Source organism: Ciconia boyciana, chromosome 5 (assembly GCF_034638445.1).
Source record: "Ciconia boyciana chromosome 5, ASM3463844v1, whole genome shotgun sequence".
In the NCBI taxonomy this organism is placed as follows: Eukaryota; Metazoa; Chordata; class Aves; order Ciconiiformes; family Ciconiidae; genus Ciconia; species Ciconia boyciana.
In genome coordinates this window covers 14,392,455-14,414,199 of record NC_132938.1, presented here as the reverse complement: position 1 = coordinate 14,414,199, position 21,745 = coordinate 14,392,455, and the positions used below count along the sequence as shown (strand labels likewise).

The 21,745-nt window shown below is 42.2% G+C and overlaps 2 protein-coding genes across 10 annotated transcripts in view; one reads left to right on the top strand and one right to left on the bottom strand.

The window, feature by feature from the left end:
* The window catches only part of EVC2 (EvC ciliary complex subunit 2), a 78,779-nt gene extending 65,388 nt beyond the window's left edge, over nucleotides 1-13,391 (bottom strand). For all 7 annotated transcript variants that reach the window (XM_072861683.1, XM_072861685.1, XM_072861684.1 and 4 more), the window contains exons 1-4: nucleotides 12,572-13,391; nucleotides 9,696-9,750; nucleotides 1,385-1,545; nucleotides 780-845 (exon numbers count right to left, since the gene is read on the bottom strand). In XM_072861683.1, coding sequence (XP_072717784.1) covers nucleotides 780-845; nucleotides 1,385-1,545; nucleotides 9,696-9,750; nucleotides 12,572-12,754 — 465 coding nt within the window. In that variant the 5' untranslated portion in view covers nucleotides 12,755-13,391. The remainder of the gene's footprint in view (nucleotides 1-779; nucleotides 846-1,384; nucleotides 1,546-9,695; nucleotides 9,751-12,571) is intronic.
* The window catches only part of EVC (EvC ciliary complex subunit 1), a 60,585-nt gene continuing 51,401 nt past the window's right edge, over nucleotides 12,562-21,745 (top strand). Inside the window, exons 1-5 of one of the 3 annotated variants that reach the window (XM_072861691.1) lie at nucleotides 12,562-13,160; nucleotides 16,768-16,878; nucleotides 19,616-19,699; nucleotides 20,226-20,458; nucleotides 21,445-21,529. In XM_072861691.1, the coding sequence (XP_072717792.1) occupies nucleotides 12,990-13,160; nucleotides 16,768-16,878; nucleotides 19,616-19,699; nucleotides 20,226-20,458; nucleotides 21,445-21,529 (684 nt within the window). In that variant the 5' untranslated portion in view covers nucleotides 12,562-12,989. The remainder of the gene's footprint in view (nucleotides 13,161-16,767; nucleotides 16,879-19,615; nucleotides 19,700-20,225; nucleotides 20,459-21,444; nucleotides 21,530-21,745) is intronic. The other 2 variants (XM_072861690.1, XM_072861692.1) reach the window with 2 other exon arrangements.

Below are 21,745 nucleotides of genomic sequence, written 5' to 3'. Positions count from 1 at the left end.
TTTCTCTCTCCAAGGGACAGGCAAAATGAACTATCTCCAATTATAAAAATTCAAATTTGCTTCATCCAGTGTAAAAAAAAAAAAAACAAGGGAAAAAAAAGACAGGGAAAATAACAGTCTAGGTAAATCTATCAACCTATGCCACATAAAGTAAAAATAAAATGGAAGGTTTAAAATTTCCTTATAGTAGGGAGGGCTTTGCTCCTCGTAAGCATTTTACACAAGTCAAATGAAACCTTTTTTTCATTAAATACTCTGCTGTAGCTGAGTCCCACTGAGTTTGCAGACTATGACACATTGGCTCTTCTATGGCTATGTGATAGGATGCCCAAAGACACAATGGGCATCGGCTCGGTGCCCCATCCTTCAAAAGGAGTCCGTACTTGACACAGGTAGGGCACCCATGGTTGAGCTAGGAGAGTATCTCAGAAGGCTTATCTCATCCTCTAAAGAAGTTTGTCTCTATCTCTACCCAGCCTTGTGGCTGATTTCTAGAGTTCACTGGGCTTTTACCATTTATAGTTTTACAAATTCACACCGAAGTATTTACTTTGACCACAATCCAAAATCCCCTGAAGTCTGAGAGAAGATTTCACTGACTTCCTTCAGTTTTGAATCAACATTGCAAAACTGTGCCTCTTACAGAGGGTGCGACCATCTTAACATCAAAATGGATGTTCTCCCAAATACTCAGCATGGGCACAATTCTGTTCCCACTTTTTAAAGGACATTTGGGTACAAACTTCCTACCAAATTAACAAGACAAACATAAAACTTACCACACCACATTTCTGAAGGGTTATTCCAAATCCAGAAGCCACTGACATATTGGACACATCTTCAAGCTGTGGAGGAAAGGGAAAAGTCTACATAGTGTATGAAAATATCCTAATTCACAAACTGAAGCAGAAGTTAAATTATATAAGTAATGAAATGAGAAAAAAAATGTAGAGGTATTAATTGCCTTCAAATTTAAGAGTTTTGTTATCCCAATAGGTAATCTTTTTTTCTAGTCCAAATTTGTATGAACTACTTATTCCCACAAGTAATTACTAGCATCTTAATTGATACATTCATCTTTTGGCTATCACAATTCCCTAACAAAATACACTATGCACAAAGTTCATCAGACTATACAGATCTGTTTCATTACTAAGTGTCTATCAGAATTTACACAGCAATCACATAGTTGTATCTGTCACAGTAATTCTTTGGAAGTCTCACAACTAGTTGGTGTTGCTGAAGCCATCTCAAGTGAACATAATCACCTGAGACAGAATTAGGAACATACTAATTGGGTAGTAAATTCCCAGCAACATTTACTTTTGATACAATTGCTACAATCCTTACAAGTATTAAAAGTGGCAAACTATCTTTTACTGACCAGCTGGTGGTTAACAGAAGACTCTCGTTTGAACAAAATCTTCTTTGTCCATGAGGGTATCAAAGCAAACAGGGAATGGCTCCACTGATCGTCCGAGGCTGCAGAAGTCAAGAGCCGGTGAGGGGCTTCACTTGCTTGAATGATCAGAGGTAAAGGCATTGCTGAAAACCAAGGCAACACTCTGCATTAGAGCTAAAGCTGGCTCCTGTGCGGCAGCCGCTTGGTGCAGATTCCAGCCAGGGATGGGGCTCATGGTACCTGGTGCTCTGTGTGCACACAGCGACCAGCACGCTCTCCCTCAAAGCACTTAAGATCAATATAGGTAACAGAGACATGAGGCCAGGCAGGAAACAGAGGTGGGATTCATCCCACAAAACCCAGCAGAGTTGGAACAAAACTGTTTCCTACCTAGGGAACTCACTGAAAACTTCTTGCCATTTAAATATGTAAAGCATCTAATGCATGAATTCAAAGGTTTCAGCCTTAAATCAACTGTTAATACTTTCAACACAAAGAAATTTTCAGCGAAGCATAAATAATTGAAGCACTCTACAACGTGAGTGGCCTCAGTGCTAAGGATGTTCTGCTTCAAAGATGCAGTCTGCCAATTAACCATGTCAATACATATTCAGAACAAAAATACTGCTCAGCTGAGTAAGGGTCTCAGTTACATTTCAGCTGAATTGGAGTGCCATCAAATCAAACACTCCTCAGTTTAGTAATTAGCAATATAAATGCTAGCTTATACTCTTATATTTTTATGAAAGATTAGTCCATGATATCACCAAAAACTACAAGAACAGTTTTGAAATCATATCACTTTCATCTACTAAAAAGCACCTATGACATTAATAAAAGGAGCTTATACTAAAAATCAATAATTTAATATACTAAATTGTCAAAAGGTGAAGCTGCTGAATGAAGAGAAAAAATCTCATGAAAATTTCAGAATGATAGCTGGCTGTCTATGCTTAAGGAAGATACTTTTTTTTTCATTCTTTGCATAATAGTTGTAATTTATTACTTATTTTTAAATCCCATATTTTAATCATTAGCAATATATATTCATATGAACAAAAACTCTCACTGAAAAGCAAAGATTTTTGACAAATTACATTTTTCTATAAAGTTTTCATTTTTAAAAAACCTATTATATGTTAATGAAATATGAAAAGCTGAAGATACTAAAATCTCATTAATATGAGAAGCAGCATTTTTTTGAAAAGACACTGCTTTGTTGGAAGAACAATATAGAGAAATACTGTTAGCTATAAATAGAAAAGACATGCACAGACTTTCAGAAGTGGACCCTTAAAAGGAGGTCCTATAAAGGACCTTGAAGCATTGATGCACATGAATCACTGAAAAGATTTCTGTTAACATAACGAATGAGATGCAGTCCTGCGGCTCACAGAACCCAGATGGGTATGTGCACCTTGGGGAGCTTCACTGTCTTCCCGTGCTGGAATGGCATGCTTTTTATTTGGGAGGGAGTGGTTTACACTGGCCAAAATTGTGGATATATGGGCCAGGAAAAGTTAGTTGTTTATATTTTACAATCAGTTTTAATTCACTTCTCTTTTACTTAAATACTTAAACCACTGTTAAACAATGCAACAGACTCAGACTAATTTAGGAACTGTAAAAATGACAAGGTAAACTTGGTGAGAACAATAATATGTATAATTACAATACCAAATGTCTGCATATCTTTGGGGTTGGAATTTTTTCATGGTAGTCCTGCATGGCATATTTCTGTTTCAAGACTAAGCAACAGCCCAAATCACTCAGGATGACACCAGTGCTGAACTGTAAGTGCAGTATGGACCTGCTAGCTACCAGTCTGAGACACCTGGCCATGGCACTCCTCAGCAGATCCAAGTACCATACTATATCCCACCTCCAATGGCTCTAAACCTATGTTCTGACTACTGAATCAAGCCTCTTCACAGTTTTGTATAGATATATCCAAACATTGAAAAAGATTCATTTTATATTTGCTGTGTGTCATATATTAATGCAATTATCATCCCATTCCTATGGAGGTGGAGCACCAATTCTCCTTCTTGTTTTCTTGCCAGACTACAGGAGATGCACTTTCCTTTATAGTAAACAGAAACTCTCATTGAAGACATGAAGCTTCTTTGTAAGGCTTTGCAAGAGTCAGAAGTCAAAATGGCAAAATGTATGGCCTGTGTTAAGCAACTACTGCCTTGGAAGTGCTTCTTATTTAGCAGATCATTTCCTTCTGTATTTTGGATGAAGGAGGTCAGCCAACAAGAAGGGGGTAATTGCTTTGTAAAATATCTTTTGTTCTTGTGCCCTATGCAGCATGACATCTCCATCAGCACACCCAACTGCACTTTTCATGTGAAAGCAAATCCTGGTACTCCCCTCTGGAGAGTATCGAGCCCACAGTAACCAATCTAATTAACTGATCATGTTCTTTGACTTTGAATAAATCTCTGGATTACTAATTACACAGATGAGTTTGTTTTCAAGTTGTGCTTTGTCATCACTTACAATCCTGAGATAACGTACCCAGCTCCCAGCAGAAGTCTCCAGGCATATTATTCGGCTGCTCCCTCATTGGTAATTGGAGGCTGGGGATTTTGCAGGTTCTTGACATTATGTTAAGCAGCCTCAATGTTGATGATGATTACAAGGATACTTCTGCAAATTCACTTGTATCTTCCCAGCACTCAGTGGAAGGTTTTGCTTAAACAGATTCAATCAGTGTGACGCATGTCCATACAGCAACAAGTGCCACTGCCTTCCTCCAGATTTTTTCTCACCCTTCCTATTAATTTTTAACAATATAGGGTGTTTTATAATACCCTGCTTTCCCTTACCAGTAAAGCAGCACTTTTCTATCTCATTTTTTGTAGTATCAACTGTCAGTTAAATAACTTTTTCCTGATCCACATATATTTAACTGTCACTAGAACAATATACAGCTCAGTCCAGCAGACCTATAAGAACATAACTGCCTTTCCACATAACTTGCTGCATACTCTTAACATCAATACAACATAATTGTATTTATCAATTCACCTGCTGTCTCTTTTCAGATAAGGTCCTAGATGGATTGTAGATGGCTGATGATTGCTTGAAAAGCTGGACAATGAATATCTGAGAAAGGATGGTACAGGCATAACACATTCTGGGGTTTTCACATCTATTCTAGATTTCCATTCTGAAATTGTTTTCTTTTTTTCTTTTAACAAATACATTCATCTGAGGTTGCAAAATACTAATACTTGACTCCTGAGGCCTCTCGCTAACAAGCATCGAGCTTTCTTTTGGATACTCTGCTGCTCAGAAGTGCGAGCGCACCACTGTCAGTGCCCCTTCAGAGGTGCATCCCAATTCTGATACCGACTCCGTGATCTCCTTGTTCCTTCCACTCTCTTTTCTTCTTACAGCTTCAGTCTTTGCCATTTTTTTGGCTGTTTTCAGAAAAGCCATTCAGAGCTGCGTGGTCTTCACTTCCATTAGTTTCTAAATGGAAACTATTCCCACTCCTTTTCGAAAGGGAAACTTTGCAAAGCAGAGGAACGGTTTCAGCTTTACACCCAGCCCAAACAGCCCCCTCTCAGCTGGGCTTGCCAGGCTGCCACCAGGCACTCCCAGAGTACTCCTCAGGCCAAAACATTTCCCAGCGAGCAAACCAGCAGAGCATGAGGCTTAATCTGGGGCTTTCCTGCAAACATCTCCAAAGATGCCAAGTGAATCAGTTCATCAAAGAAAGGCAGTAATTTCACTTTCTTTTGAGATGTGAGACAATATCACCATCTTTAAGATGAAATTTTCTTTGTTTTCCTTAATTAAACATTCCAAATTTTTACAACGTATTATCAAGTTGTTAAATATTTTATCTTACTTTTAATTAGCACGTTACTAAAATGTTTTCCCATGATTTAATCCTCCACAAACCCAATATAAACAGATATGCCAGAACCCTGTCTTAAACTGCACATTCCTAGCTAATTACCAGTGCTGGTAGGTCGACTTTGTATTTAATTACAAAATGAAAACATGAAAATAAATATTAATATAGCTGAAACAGCTGGAAGATTGGAGTAACATTTTAACACTCACGTTACTATAGCATTCACTCAGTCCCGCATATGTGCAGTGCCACAACAACATGAAATGACAAATGCATAGTTGATCAGAACAGTCTCGCTATTTAATGCTGTGCAATTTTCTTTGCTATTCTCCCCAGGTAGTCATGTGCCACTCCTCAGCTTTGTGCACTATTGCTTTGGGTGGTGATCTTTTGCTCTTTTGGACCTCCAGCAGCCACACTCAAGGCACACGCAATACACTTAGGAAGGAGAGCTCCCTGCTCCCAGCTCTCACTACATTCGCTTGCTGCTCAGACTGTGCAAGTACAGAGAGGATCCGACCTGATACGAAATGCACCCACCGCGTGGAGACTGTGGCAACAGTGGGTCTGTGTTCATACGGGCTGGGGGCGGAAGGATGGATATCTAAGAAAAGAAACTGTCCTCTGCGGTCAGCATACTGTCCTTTGCTAAGAAATTTTTGTGTAACAACAGGGACCTTCGGTGCTAAAGCACAAGCCTTTACCACTGGACTAAACAGGCTGAGTCCTGAACATGTTAGTGGCACAGGTGGACTGCCATTAGAAGGGCAGGTATAACACTACAGTGCCTTACTTGTTCTTGGCAGAAGTTAAAGTGAAGGTTATTCTTGGCTATGACATTTAAATAGGATGATACAAAATTAAAATAGTCTTACAATAGGTTTGCAGCTAAGACTCCAGTATGTCCTTAAGGCTCTCGTACCTTTACAACACATCTTAACGTTCCAAATTAGAGTAGGAAAGTGAAGACTCTGACAAGTTTGTGAAATGTCAAGTTCAAAATTAAAAATTACCTGACACTGAAAGGAAAAAAAGCAATTTAACTAAAACAGTCATTCCAATTCTCAGCTCTTGAGGGCTGCATATTTCAAGTCTCACATCTGCAGTCTGATTTGCTTTCCCCCAGAATTTATCAGCAAAGCTTTGAATAATCCCACTTTATTTCAGTGGGGAAGAAAAGAGTTAAATATACCTGCTTACTGTATTTTTGTTGTTGTTGTTCTGAATTATTCCCTGTCCTGAAAACCATCCAGGATACAAGATCCAATTTGAAGTCCTTTCAATTACACACAACAATGAACAAGCAAAGGTAGTAATTTACTGTATTTCAGTTTTGAATGTTGCCATTAGCTTTTCTTGTTACAAAGTCAAAGAAACTATGGGCATCAACAAGACAAAACAAATCTACTTTCCAGGCCTGTTTTGAGTAAGTCAGTGTGGCGGTGTGCTCCCCCCCCCAGCTCCCTGCACAAGCAGTAACCATCAGTGGGAGTCATCCTGATAGCTGCATCCAGCCTATGCTGGACCTTGAGGACAAATAGCAACAAAGTAGCCAAGGACTGCCTGAAGCAGGGATCTAAACCTCTTGCTGATATGCAAATATGACCATAAGTCAATCATCTTACTCCTTAAATAGTGGACAGCCCAGGGCCCTTTGAGCTCTCCTGCACGGCAGCGGGCTGCACGCCAGGATCTCCCCTTGAGCAGGGACACCTCTCAAGGTTACTCCTCGAGGTTGAGAGATTCCTTGCCGCAACAGATCCTCGGTAAGTGACTAATAGCATGCTAAACTTTGAAATCTTAGCTAAGTGATATAAAGGATTGATTGCGCATATATAATCCTTTAGACATAAACCGTTGACCAAGTCTGGGACTAGGACTGGATCTAGCCGCACCTAGACTCCTCTCTGAGATGGAGTTTAGAAAGCAAGGGGATCCTTCCGAACCTCATGACTCAACGGGAGGGTCTCCCTGACAGTTCTGTCTGACCCTGTCCTCTATGCAGTAAATAATCAAGTGTGCCTCGCCATCGCATCTTGTTAAAACACTGTCGCATTGAACTTTGTTAACTCCCTATTCTGTATCAATAAACTATATTTTTACTTCTCTCTTACGAGTGAAGTGCACTCTCACTCCATCCGCGACAGTCAGAGCAGACTCGAACATAACTTTCAAAAATCCATTGTGTTCCCCAATCACAGGGCTATTCTGGGATTGCTTTTTCTCATCTTACCCAGAAACAACTCGAAAAAGCTTCCAACAGAAACCCTGAGATCAGTGTGCCGGTCTGCCACAAACCGTTTCATTTCAGCACGCTGCGATTTTCAACAACAAGGGTTTTATGCAGAAGTTCCCATCTCGCTGGTTTCATTGAGAACTTCTTCACTAAGAAATAAAGAGTCTAGTACCTTAATTAAACAAACCACTAAAAACTTAGCTTTAAATATGTTAAAAAATCATGTTTATTAGAATGGGACAATACTCAGTTATAAAATCAAGCATACAATTCAGTGCTTGTAGCACCCCTCATTTAACATGTGTATTTACCTACTAACAAAATGGCAGAGTTTCATAGATCGTAGAATCATTTAGGTTGGAAAAGACCCTTAAGATCATCGAGTCCAATCGTTAACCTAACACTGCCAAGTCCACCACTAAACCATGTCCCTAAACACCACATCTACACGTCTTTTAAATACCTCCAGGGTGGTGACTCAACCACCTCCCTGGGCAGCCTGTTCCAATGCTTGATAACCCTTGCGGTGAATAAATTTTTCCTAATATCCAATCTAAACCACCCCTGGTGGAACTTGAGGCCATTTCCTCTCATCCTATCACTAGTTACTTGGGAGAAGAGACCGACCCCCACCTCACTACACCCTCCTTTCAGGTAGTTGTAGAGAGTGATAAGGTCTCCCCTCAGCCTCCTGTTCTCCAGGCTAAACAACCCCAGTTCCCTCAGCCGCTCCTCATCAGACTTGTGCTCCAGACCCTTCATCAGCTTCATTGCCCTTCTCTGGACACGCTCCAGCACCTCAATGTCTCTCTTGTAGTGGGGGGGCCAAAACTGAACACAGGATTCGGGGTGTGGTCTCACCAGTGCCGAGTTCAAAGGGATGCTCACTTCCCTAGTCCTGCTGGCCACACTATTTTCAACCACTAACGAAAAGATATTGCATGTCAAAATCCTCCAATCGCCCCACTTTTTCTTTAGCGCCAGAAGGTTCTTCTGAACTACAAAACCGCATGCATTTCCTCTCTCAGTGGACGGTACATTAATAATTTGCAACCTATCAGAAAGCAAGATGCAAGCAGAAAAGCTGACACTGAATAAATACAGGAAAAAAACAAGGAAGCTGAGCAAATCTGAATTATTTGATTTCGTATTTAAATTATTAAACTCATTTGTGAATAAGCCATGGCACAGGGCAAAGAAATTAGAGGCATCTCACGAGATGACTGCTTCAGAGCACGTAGCTTCTTGGCAAATGCATGTCATGAAATCATCTCCTGCAGCCATGTGGGGGGGAAGGATGTCTGTTTCAGGCATTGCATTGCCTCCGTTAATGCGCTGTATGAGGATGTCGTAACCTTTGAGGGTACTCATCTCCACTACACTTGGGTGAGGTAGCACACTGTTTATCATACGCATATAAAGAAAATAAAGACCAGAGACTCTGAGAAACTAAGTGATTTGTTCAAATGTGCACAAAGAGCCTGTGGCAGTCAGCCCTCAGATGCAGCTCCTCCAAGCTGTAAAGGACTTCTCTAAGTATCAGGGTACCCTATTTCGATCAGATTAGGCAACTACCACTGGAGATGCTCAGTGTAGCTGAGATCAGTGACAAGTATACTTGATACCTGCTGTAAAGAACATTAGCATCCCAGCAACACTTCCAGACCCGCTACGTCTATGAGTCTTTAACAACTTGGTCCAGGACAATGTATATTAGTTATTGTAATTGCATAGGTCTTTGAAAATAGCTTCAAGACTAAGTATTGCAACAGTGTTAGTAAATGCACAGAGGTTAAGTTAGCTTCTGAAAAAGAACAAGGTCTTGATCAGCTTTAAGCAATATGGGTTTTCCACAACACTGGGAACGCTGGGCATCAGAGGGCGCTCCCCTACGTCATTATGTTTAATGAGGAAAAAGGGCTCCTCCTGAAAATGATTCAGAGCAGGGTACGAATTAAGGTCTTCTCACAGTGGCTCCATTCTAGATGAGCTGTTTAGGGAGCCTAGAGCACCTCGTTCCTAACTTCTGAGCAAACACTCCCCTGTGGCCCAGGATGAAGAGTCCCACTGATGACAGCGGGCCACCAGGGCACAGCTCCCATCCCATGCCCACCTTCACACCCATGCCCTGGGAGCCCTGGGACTCCCACAGCACTGAAAAGAGAGAGAAAACAGTTACATACCTGTCATTCCCAGACATCCCATCTCTTTTTGAAGCCACAGATTATCTTTAATAACCTAAAGTTAACACAGAAGAGAGCAATTATAAAAAGGAACTGTTTCCATAAATGTTTAATACTCAACTCTTACACTGAATTTATGCTTCACAATTACACAGAACCCTGTTCCACAAAGCCTTAAATTTCCCAAAATTAACTACCAGAAGAGACACAACACGGCTCTAGAGGTCTCCCACAGGTTGTCAAGCAGTATGAGGCTCTGCTGTCTCCCAGTACAGCTATGCATACTTGGGGCTCAAACTGTACTTACACTTCATATTATCAGGCTGAGCCTCTGCGCAATAGTGGAGCAGAAGGGTTTGCTATTAGTTTGTTCTTATAAAATAATCTTTCCTTGCCATTTTCAAAGGCAGATTTGAGGACACAGGAAAATCCAGTCATTAGGAGTCAGCAGCAATGTGTCCATATTGGATGATCAAGTCTACTGACATGCTCATTTTTCCTTTGGAGCATTACACAGAGCCTTTCAAAGGGACCACAGGCTAAAAACTGCAGCTTACAAGGCAATCTGTGACAGCCTCCCATCTGTTCCCAGACCACAGAGATTGATAGAGAAATCACAGCTTTAAAACATCAGTAAAAGAAACCAGTGTTTTTAAGGATTGTTAATGCCCAGTGTTTTGATCAAGATGTAGTAGTCATACAAGCAAGTTTTTATTTAATAAAAATGCTTCCTTGCAGGAGATAATACAGAGTTAGGAACGTCGGCTGATTAACAGCGATCTTCTAAGTCCGCTGAACGACGTGACCCGCGCTTGCTGTTTCTGTTTGTTCCCAAGCACTGCATGTGAGTAATGTTAAGTACTGACTTATGTCAACACCACTGCTACAGTACAGCAAGTTATGGGCAATTTTCTTCTTTGCCTGCTCAGGGAAGACATCACTTTGATTATCGCTAGAGCTGTAACTTTAGTTAACCTTGTGTGAAAACAGTTCTCACTTCCAATAGAGCACTTTCCCTCAAAATAACAGAAAATGCAAGACACCTCACAAATTTGGATGCACCAGGAGCCCTAGGTTTTAAGTGGACACTGCTCTGGAAAACAAGTACATATGGGATTGGAGGCAGATCTTGTGGAGGAGAAAGAAAGGACAGAGAAACGAATACAAGCGGGAACATACAGCACACTCAGAGCAGCCCCAGGGTACAGCTCTGGGAGACCCCAGGCACTGAGCTCTTCACTAGGGGCTATTTGCAAATACCTTGTTGTACAGCTCTCCCTGCACTCCAGAATTCTTGTACACAAACTGAGTTATGCCAAAGTTCTCTAATGCCATTATTAATTTCTTCTCATTGGTCAAACAATCTATATGACCCTGAATTTTGAGTAGTCAAGCATCTCAAGAACACAGAAAGATAAGAACAGGAAACTCCAGTGGCAAACTTAAACAAATAATTGTCTGGTGGATAGATATATATATGTATGTATTTCCATATATGCATATGGATATGCAGCAATAGAAATCACATGTTAAAAGCGAATTAACCTTTGCCAGATATTTCTAGAGCCCTATCTGCATTAAGGAAATGTGTACCAGTTCACTAAATGGATGTAATGACACCAGTGTAGAACACCAATACGATGGTCTATTATGTTAAATGTTGAAATAAATCTTGCTTATAAATATAAATCCCAAATATTACTCTAGTGCATTGTATCAGCATATATATGAACATTAAATGTCAACAGTTCCTTTGTAAGTGAGTCTGCAACAAAAGTAGACAGTGGTCTAAGCGTGCATAAAGGCATGCAGAAAATGTGGCTTGCTAGCTAACAAGCTTTATTTCCTACTTCCTAGGAAATCAGCGTACAAATGGCTCCTGATTTCCACAGACTGCAGGCATTCATTCATCTGTGGTTTTACAACAGCTCAAGCACAAAAATCTACAGCGTTCTTATGTCGATGTGCATCAATTACAAATGACATTACAGCGCTCCTTGTTTTTCCTTCTGCCTTATCTAACATTCAGTTCTCAGTAGTCTACACTGGAAAATATAGTCTGGATATTCAGCACAATTCTTCCACTCTACTGCAGAGTGCGTCCATAATACCAGAGGGCATCACGAGGGGCTCCGCATTGGCAAATAGTGCCAATTCTACGGGCCAGCATTCACATCATGCTTCAAAAGTAATTAATTTAATGCCGTAATATTGCCAGCAGACATCTTCCCAAGTTTTACATTGATTTATTTTTCTGGTGGAAAAATAAGGTGGGTTGGGTTTTTTTTTTCCTTCGTTTTCCTGCAATACTATTTCCTGCTGATTAGTCTTTTTATAATCACACCACAAACTATCCTTCGTGACTCCCTCCATTCCCCACCGCACAGTCTCAGGTACTCTCGACATCGGCAAAAGAAAACTACGTTGACACAGTTTGAGACAGCTTGATAGATACACACCTAGGTAAGGAGAAAGAATGAAAAATAAAAGCCGTATCCTAAACCGCTACTGGCACTCCTACCAGCGGGCTGACACCAGCGGGCAAGGGTGCTGTGACTAGATAAAGAAACACCAAATCCCTCTGCTCAGGAAGAACAGCGAAGCGGAGCCACCGTCGGCATGCGGCACGTTGCGGTGGCCCCACCACGCCGACCCCTGGCAGCTTGTCGGGCCGCTGGCCCCAGCCCAAGTGCCTGGGAAGCGGCCGCTGCTCTGCCGGGCCACCGCTCCGCCAGCAAACCCCGCCATGGGGGATCCCTGCGCCCTCAGACAGGGCCTCTCCTTCGCCCGCCACCAGCCGCCCCGGGCCCACGGACCCGCCCCGCTGAGGGGCTGACCCGCCACCCGCGCAGCGCCCCGCGGGCACCCCGCCTTACCCCAGCCGCCGTCTGCCCGCAGGGCTCCCGGGGCGGACCCGGCGCCCCGGCCCCCTCCGCGGGGCTCGGCGGGGGGCGGCCCCCGGCCCGGGCGCGCCAGGTGGCCGCTCCGAGGGGCTGGACGGGCGCGGAAGGCCCGCCAGGGAGCAGCGCCAGCAGCAGGCCGGCCAGCAGCCGCCGCATGGCGGCAGGCGGCCCCTCCGCGGGCGCGTAGGGCGCCGCGGAGACTTTCCAGGCGCTGCCCCCGAGCCAGGCCGGGCCTCAGCCGCCGCATCCATCCGCCATCGGTCTCCTCCCACCGCGGCGAAGGCGGGGGGCGGGCGGCGGAGGGGCCCCGAGCAGCGGGAGCTCCCCTCCCCTCCCCTCCCCTCTCGTCTCGTCTCGTCTCCTCTCCTGTCTGCGGGCCGGGCCGGCCCCGATGGCGGCGGCCGGGGGCTGCTTGCGGGCGGTGGGGCTGCAGTTCTGGGCTCGCTCGCTGCAGGCGCTCCCCGCCCTGCTGGCCCCCGCCGTCCTGCTGGGGCTGCTGCTGGGCGCCGCCGCCGCCGCCCTGCTCTGCCGCTGCGCGCTCGGGCCGCGCCGGCGGAGAGAGGTACGGGGGGCCGGCGGGCGGGGGGCAGGCAGCCGGCCTTCCCCACTGCCTTCCGCCGCGGAGCGCCGCGGGGAGGCTCGGGCCTGGGAACGGCTTGGAGGAGTCGGGACTGGTTTGTGAGGGGCGGCGGCCCCAGAGGGCCCGGGAGGTGCCGCCGGCTCGGCTCTGCCCGCGCTGGGCCGGGTGTCTCGGGCCGGCCCCGGGGCGCGGGGCGAGCGGCGCGGCCGGTGGTCAGCGCTGCAGCGGTGACTCTGCGGGCTCGGGGTGAGCTCGGTGGTGGGTGGGGAGCCCCGTGATTCCTGACACGCCTCTGTAGGGAAGCGTTTTACTACTTTAGTCGTTAAAAAATGTGCTGAAACAAACGGGATGGCTGAAAAAAGAGGCCGGTTTAAGTATTTATGTGTTCTGAATATTGCCCTACTGGCCTGTATGTTTGTTTAACATAGATGACCCACTAGTTGCCCCTCACAGCTATCACTTGTACGAGACTGTGTTGCTTTTGGGCATAATGGAAGATGTACCCAGCTTGCAGAAACTTCGTGAGATAATTTGAAATAAACGCTAATTTCCATCCTAAACCAGTAAGAACAATCCGATTTCCAAAGCATTTTATGAACTTTTCCAAAGTTCATTTTACAAACAGCAAAAGCAGAGTAACAGCAGTAACTTTGCACTGAGGATGCACATGTACGTACCCGAGAAATAAAGGAGGCAGAATACATCTGACTGTTTGCTTGATGCAGAACTAACAGGGTTTTCTAAAGCATGTGATTTTGTTAATGACATACCTGCCTCCCTGTTTTAAGGACTGGTGGATGGTTCATATCTCTATTACATAAAGTGTTTGTTTGGACTCGAGGATTGCAGAGGTAGCACATACCTGCAAAACCACTACCAGGCAGATATATTTGCTGAGAATAGTTATCGACTTATGCTTCTTTCTCCCATCACATTTAGTCCCAAGTCGTGCTGGATTGACTGGATGTAGCAATGGTTGGCGCTGGCGCAGCTGGGAAATTTGGAGCCCTGCGGAGCGTTCTGCCAGCCTGCAGTGGGGGGTCTGGTTTGGCTTGGTTTTTAACCACACCTTTTTTCAGCTATAACAGCTCTGCTGTGTGTGCGTATCTGCTAGTGTTGATCGTCATTAAACATGACATAAGAGAAAAATCCTCTTGCTCCCAACTGCTTTTAAGTAGGAGGTTTGAAACTCTGTTTGAAGCCATGCTTTAGCCTAGTAATGGAGGCACTTCAAATACTGGATCAATGCATCCTGTGTGAGTGCAAGCCTCTCTGATTCAATTGCTCATTTTCCCTGCCTTAATAGGTTGTATCTTTATTGTACTGCCACTACCAACTCAAATATAGCTACGTACAATTTTATCCTTTATGTCATTTATGTCAATAGGGAATAGAAGCTGTCAGTTCTCTCTGGCCCAGATCTTCAGATGCATTTAGGTGCTTAAATGCCATTAAAATCAATGCTGCTGCTGTAAAGGAGTTGTTTATTTTGAAAGAAAAATAAACTGCCTGCTGGTGCATACAGAGCACCTTGCAGGGTGGGCAGGTTGTATCCTATGGGTCTGATTTCCCAAATCGAACAGGGCTACCTTAGGCTGTCTGGGCCTTTTCCTTCTTCGTCCTGTCTGCCCCACCGATGCTATGGAGCAAGCCTATTGTGTGTATAGCAGGTACTGAGCTGCACATATTACAGCTTTCTGTATCCAAAATAAAAGCAGGGATAGTTTCTCTAAGGATGCCATGTTCCTTCCCAGTCAGCTGAGTTATCCTTGCAATGGGAGCAGGGCAAGTACCTGGAGTCCGAAGCAGCCGTAGGCACCGCGATCTCACCCAGCGTTTGTCCCTCAGCCCCAGTTAATCACTCTTCTATAGATCTCAGCCTGAATCTGTGGGACTTGGATGCACGCAGTTAAGTGCTTTGTTGGTTTGATGATCTATGCATAGGGCGCACTGGGATAGTTTTAAGAAGAAACCTTTACCATGGTAACTTCAGACCATGTAGTGTACTGTAATACATTTCTATCGGTAATATTCTTCTGTTAGAGTACAGTGTTGCCTGGAGGCTCTTTGGGTTGGAGCTTGTCTCATTATGGTATTCTGGTAGATTGGCTTGATGAAGCGTTGCAGTAATTACAGTTAGACTTAGTTTTATTCCACTTCTTAATGGTCTAGAAGGGGAGCTCAGTAGCACTTCAGTTGCAAAAATAACAAAGGACAAAAACAAATGGAGAGGAAGGCGATGAGATTAGAAATTAATCCTGGAAAAATTCAAATACTTGTAAAATGATTGTAAATACTTGTAAAATTGGAGATATAAAGGAGTGAAAGTTAATACTGGATGAATATGAACAATTGGAGAAACAAGTCGAGAAAAGCAAATTCTTATTTTGGAGTGGCTATGCTGTGAGGTACAGTGGTGAACTCAATGTGGCTACTTCCACAAGTCCCGATCGCTCAGCCTAAATTTTGTGAACTTCTGGTTTGGGACAAGAAGTGAAAAGATTGCCAAGGGAGACTTGTAGCTGTTCGTTTGTCATAAGTAGATTTTTAGGAACCAGCATCTGCAATTCACCACGTCTTAGAGGCTAACCCAAGAATATGATCTGTATTATTGAGCATCTAAGTTCCAGACAGGTGACAGAGGCAAGTCATAAGGAATGAAATGTATTCAAAGGCTGGGCAGTTCTCTATATTCTGAGAAAATGGACTACTTTATATACCAAGTGGCCAAACAATTCAAGGAGAATCTTTCCATAAGACAGTTACATGCATGGTGGCTGCAGCCATATCATTAGACTACATCAAAAAGCAGTCAGTGTATTGAAAACCTAAAAAATAATTTCAAAAGTAGTCAAGGTAGGGTGGCTGCCATCTTTTCCATCACTAAAAAAATTCTTTGCAGTGCTATGTTTGGATGCATTGACCAACATTAGTATTATTTTTTGGTCTATCTAGTGCACAGGGAAGAGCGTGTGCAGCAGGAGGTTTTTCTCCTGCACAGTCTGTGTCCGTACCAGTGGCTCTGTGTGTTTGTTAGGGAAGTAAAGGCCAATTATATGGGCTGCTTTTGGGGAAGGAAGATGTTGAACATTTTCTGATGATTATTTCTTCCTGACAGGAGCTTTCCCACACATAAAACTTCATTTAGGAATTTTTTCTCATAGCAGGGGAGCAAAAATACTCGGCGTTCTCTTCATTTCAGGCAATTACAGACAATTTTAGTTAACTTGCTTTAATTGAGAAGTTTGAACTTAGACCATGAGCTCAACTCCATAGTCTATAGTAAGACATTTTGAGAGCAGATGAATTGATTTGACGCGTTTACAGCCTCTTAACAACTTTTCGGATTAAAACTCTACCTCTGGACTGACAAATCAAATTCATAAAGTTCATTAATTTTAATTATTCCTTCCTGAATATGTAAAATTCTCATTCATCTTCAGATTGTATTTTTCCAAAATTTTCAACTAAAACTGAAATAATTTTCAGAATGGAGACATGAATGTATCCAGGCTGCTGTCAGAGATGTTTCCAATGAATCTGCATGGTCTCAGTGTTATATTTTATCTGTTTTCTCTCGGAATTTCAGAAGGATGATTCCCAGAGACTTCTGGAAAGCTTCAACTCTGACGAAAAAGAGCACACACTCATGAAAAATAAAGCAGATCCCTATACATCAAAAGAGGAGATGGTGCTGGAGGTAAAGATCTTCTCTTGTTGCTGGATGTCCATTTTGCTGCATGTAGCAATGAGCACATTCAGGTCCTGGTCCAAACTGTCTTAATTTTATTGGGTTTGGAAATGAGCCCTTAAAAAGTGTTCAGAAAAAGTGTAAGAAGGAGAGTGGGAGTTGATGGCTGCTTATGAATGCAACCATTTCAGGCACTCATTCCCCTTATCAGTTCCATTTCTCTTGGGCGACTCTTTTTGGATATTTTAATCAAGATCCTGAGTTCTTTTTGGACAAGGGCTTCTTTGGTTTTCCTCTATATTGTCCTTAATTTCAAAAGGCTGATGGGAAAAGTTAACACTATTGACATAAGAAAGAGTTCTTAAGTACTGAAATCAGTGCTGAGAGTTGATAGTGGATTCTTTCCTGGAGAAGGAGATTTATTAGAGAAATTCTGACAGTAACAAAGTTCCCTTATGAGGTCCAATCTGGAACAAATACTTTTTTTCTAGAGCCTCCTTAGAAGCTTCAGCTCTCAGTTGGACCGAGTAGATCAACGGAGGCAGAAAGAACAAATGAAGTAAAATGAGTATGTTTACGAACAGCAGCATCTTCAATGGCTTTCTCGCGTAAGAAGTTTTCCCATCAGGTACCAGCTGAAGATACAGTGCAGAGGTCAAACGATCTTAAGTACTGAAACACCAGTATGGTGAGCTGGGATTCAAGGACAATTAGAAAAACAATTTGGAAAGAAGAGTAGGAGAAGGTATAAACTTAACCCACCCTCAATCAAAAATTCAAGTAACTTTTCTTTTGGTGATAATCTCAAAATAACTTGAGAACCAGTCCTACCATGTAATTGTTAGATCACAGCCTTTCACCCGAAGCTGATTTGACCACTCTTGGTGAAGCTAAAGGTTGTGAGTTAAACTGCACATTTAAAAAAATATGCAGTTCAGCTAACTTATGCAGTCTGTTATACATAAATTAAATATATGCAGAAAGTGTCAGTTAAAGCCAGCCAGCGTGGTGCTTAGCTTGTAATGAGAACTGGTTTCAAGGCAAAGAGAAGATAGACATTATTGTAAACATTTTACTGTTGGTTTAAATACTGACAGGTAAATTAATCTTAGTTTCAGTTTTGTGATCAGGAATGGTGACAAACCATGGCTGGTCATTTTACTTGAGTTATAGTACAGCATAACAAGTGAGCATGGATTAGATTCTCTTTTGGAGTGTAAATCCTGTGGGAGAACTTATGTAATGATATAAGTTGATGCATATTACCAGTCCTTTTGAAATAGGATCACAGTCTTTTAAAGGTGATCATTCACAACTGTATCCATTTCCCAAACCCTTTAGCTCATTTATAACACATTAAGGGACTTTCTCCCACCTATTTGTCTAACTACTGAAGTTATATATTTTTTTCTATTCATTTGTTCCAATTCCCAGAGGCTTTTGCTGTTACTAGCATCAAATTGACAGTTCATGGAGAGGCATAGATGGAAAATGCTTTTAGTTAGGTTCGAGCACTTCAGAAAAACAGTTTTTTCATTCTGAGACCTTCCACGTTGCAATAATACCATAATTACCGTGTTAATAATAACTGTGTATTACTCATGCCTGCTGAGAAGCAGAATGTGTTAGTTCTAGCACACTGTGATATGGCTTTACAGCTTTGGACTGGAGCTGCTCTGCCTCCAGCCATTGCAGAGCAATGGATCTGTTGGCCTCTATCCCTGAATATGTACTACAGCAGTGGGACTGCTCAGTATGAGCAAGTGTTTTACATGCTGACCGCATACTTTTAACTTTATCAGTAAATCCAGAAATGACTTCCGGAAATAAACAAAATGGAGAAAAGGTGCAATGATAAAAGAGTCTAATGAATTATGTAGTCTGTTCTTCTCTTCCTGTCTCTTTTTTTAGACTCTATTAGTGCTCTGATATTTCCTAGAAAAATCTATATAAAGAAAATTGTGTTTTGACAAATCAGATTCTTTCATTTCATATGACAAAACCAAAACAGTTAGAATAGGAAATCTCCTAAAGCTTGGATTTAAACATTCTATCTGTTGCTTATAGCCAACCTTTTATTGAGCCATACATAACCTCACAAAACAAAGCTGATTATCTCATTGTTCCAGTGCATAAAGCAGTGGCTGGGGAAGAGGAAGAGCAGAAAGTCGGATTACGTGATATAGCAGTATGAAAAGAATGCATTATCTATAAAAAGTTCTTTGGAAGAACATTGATATTTTCTCTAGATTATAACTAAGGGTTGTACTATAAAAGTTCTTCCTGGAAAAAGTGATGACTGGTTTTGTTTAATCTATTGTTTCCTTATTTAAATTGAAAGTCATAATTTATAGCCATGATGATATCTGTGGAGCTTATCCTTTAGTAGTTTCTATTATTAAGATAATTTCAGTCTCTCATGTGAAATCTCTAGTTGCTACTAAAGCAGGGGGGAAAAACCCCAAACTGAAAATAGCTTGTGAATACCAGCTATTACCTATTTTCCCTTGCAGGAGTAAAAACATTTTGGAGCAGTGGTAATGATAGAGTTCTCTTTTCTGGGTTTCATACTCTGAAGGAGACTTATGAGAAGACTTCTTGTGCCAAAGCAGAAACAGTCAATAAATACTTAGCTATCGATAGGAATTTCTAAGTTGTGTAACCAAAAGGGGCATGGAATGCTTACAGTGAACAACCATCAGGTCTATTGCTGTTCCCAAATGGTTTTCTGTTCTTTTCCATGCAGGAAAGTGAGTCTCCTCTGAACAGTAACGTCACGGCATTTGCATTAAAGGCAAAAGTGATCTATCCCATCAATCAGAAATTTAGGGTAAGGTTTTAGATTCTACTTGTAAAAATTAATGACAATCATTCTGTGTCAGAGTAAATCACAGACTCAAGTAATAGAAGAAAACTTACTGCCAATCTGCCTAAGAGGGATCTCTTTGTTTACAGTCCGTTAACTCAGGGCTTATTCTGTAAGGTATCAGCTGCTTTCAGCTCCCTCTGAAACCTGCAATTGACCTGGTGTCTGGTCAATTTTCACTGTAGTCAAGAGACCTTTTCTTCCCATTAACATTAATGGAAGTTGGGTCTGTCCAAGGAGACATAAGAATCCCCTCCCCGGATCTGCCGTGCAGTAAGAAAACATGCACCAAGCAGATAATCACAACAGAAGAATGCTTTTCCAGGCAATGCAGAACCTGTCAGCATGATGAACCTGTCAGTATTTTGTGGAAATGCTTTTGCTGTGTATATTTAATTTTTCGCTTGAAAGCAAACACTGCAAACTGATGAGATGTTTATCTCCTTATTGTGTTGTATTAATTGACCTTCTAAATTTTCTTTGACTGTAGCCTTTAGCAGATGGGTCATCCAATCCATCTTTGCATGAGAATCCAAAGCAGTCGGTTCTGCCTAATCAGGTCATGGAGACATCTACGTCAGGCAGCCTGGGATCCCTGAGCCAGGGAGACAAAGAGGACTGCAGTTCCTCCACAACAATACATTCCACAACAAGCGATGACAGATTTCAGGCTCGAGCCTTCCTCAAGGTGATCAGCTTCCCTGAAGTGCTAACATGTGAGAGGTAAGCAGTAAACCTGCACTCGTGTTTGGTCATTTCCTAGCATGCCCCAGTGGTTTTCGGGACAATCACTAAAGGTCTGATGTAAACTGAAGGCTGGGCTTGAATGCATACATTCACCACATCAAGACAGGGTTAATCTGCTTATAACCCTAAAAAAGTGGTTGGGAAGATTAAAGTAATACATCATGCTGCATACTGAAAGTCAGTTTGTTCTTTATGCAGTTCTGGGAATCGGAACTTGACAAAAGCAGTCTCATAAAAGGTCTATCACTGTTACAATAAGGAGATCCCTTTGTTTTGGCTTGTATGCTCAGTTCACACGTGCAGTGGCGTGCTCAGCTGGGGATAGAGTCCTCTGCACTGTACAACATAAAGTCACACAACAGGTGCCTTGAGAACAGCAAGTGGCAATGGTCTGCTCTCTCCGTTTTAATGGGAACTACTTCTGTCATATTGTGGGAAAACTGTTCCTTTCTCAGTCACTCCAGTGATGAGCAGGTAGAGCTAATCAAAATAGCTTATCAGCTCCGATTTTCTTTCAGCTGCACAACAGTGAGATACCCCTAGATGAATATGTGTCTGTAATCTCATTAGCAAGAATAAAGAAAATTATATTTGTGTCACTATGGGGACTGGGGAACGTACTAGCAATGAAGAATGTTTTCAAAATGCCCACTCTTGCTGTAGCTGTTTTAATTTAAAGTTTTGTTTTCCTTTTGTTGTAGCCACTCATGCCTATATTTACCTTGCCTTTTTCTAAAGGGAACTGCAACTCCAACTTCGTTAAAGCACTCTTTTGTTTTGCTTGCTTTTATGTAGAGAGATTTTATCTGAAGGAGAAGGCAATGTAGAAATGAAGTGACTTGACTGCTGTTTTAGGGCCAATGCTTTTAGGATAATTTAGTAATTACATGAAACTATGGCGTTGCTCTTTTATGTGACCTTCATTTAGATTGATATTAACACTTTTTAAATCTTTGTTTTAGTTTTGATGTTAAGCTCTGCCTTTGCAGTCTTATTTTAAAAGATCTCATGCTTCTTGATACTGAACTCAGGAAAGAAAAACATGTGGTAGGTACTCATGTCTCATTTATAGCTATTTGTTTTGAACATCTTAGTTGAATATCAGTTTAGGAAATAACATAAACTAGTAACTAGCTGGGAAGTAGTGTAGCAGAGTTGCATCTCTACAGTATTCTCTTTATTTTTTCTCTCTGTTCTGCATATATATGAGCTTCACAAAGGAGTAAAATACAAATAAATATATTGGGCTGTGAAATACAGGAG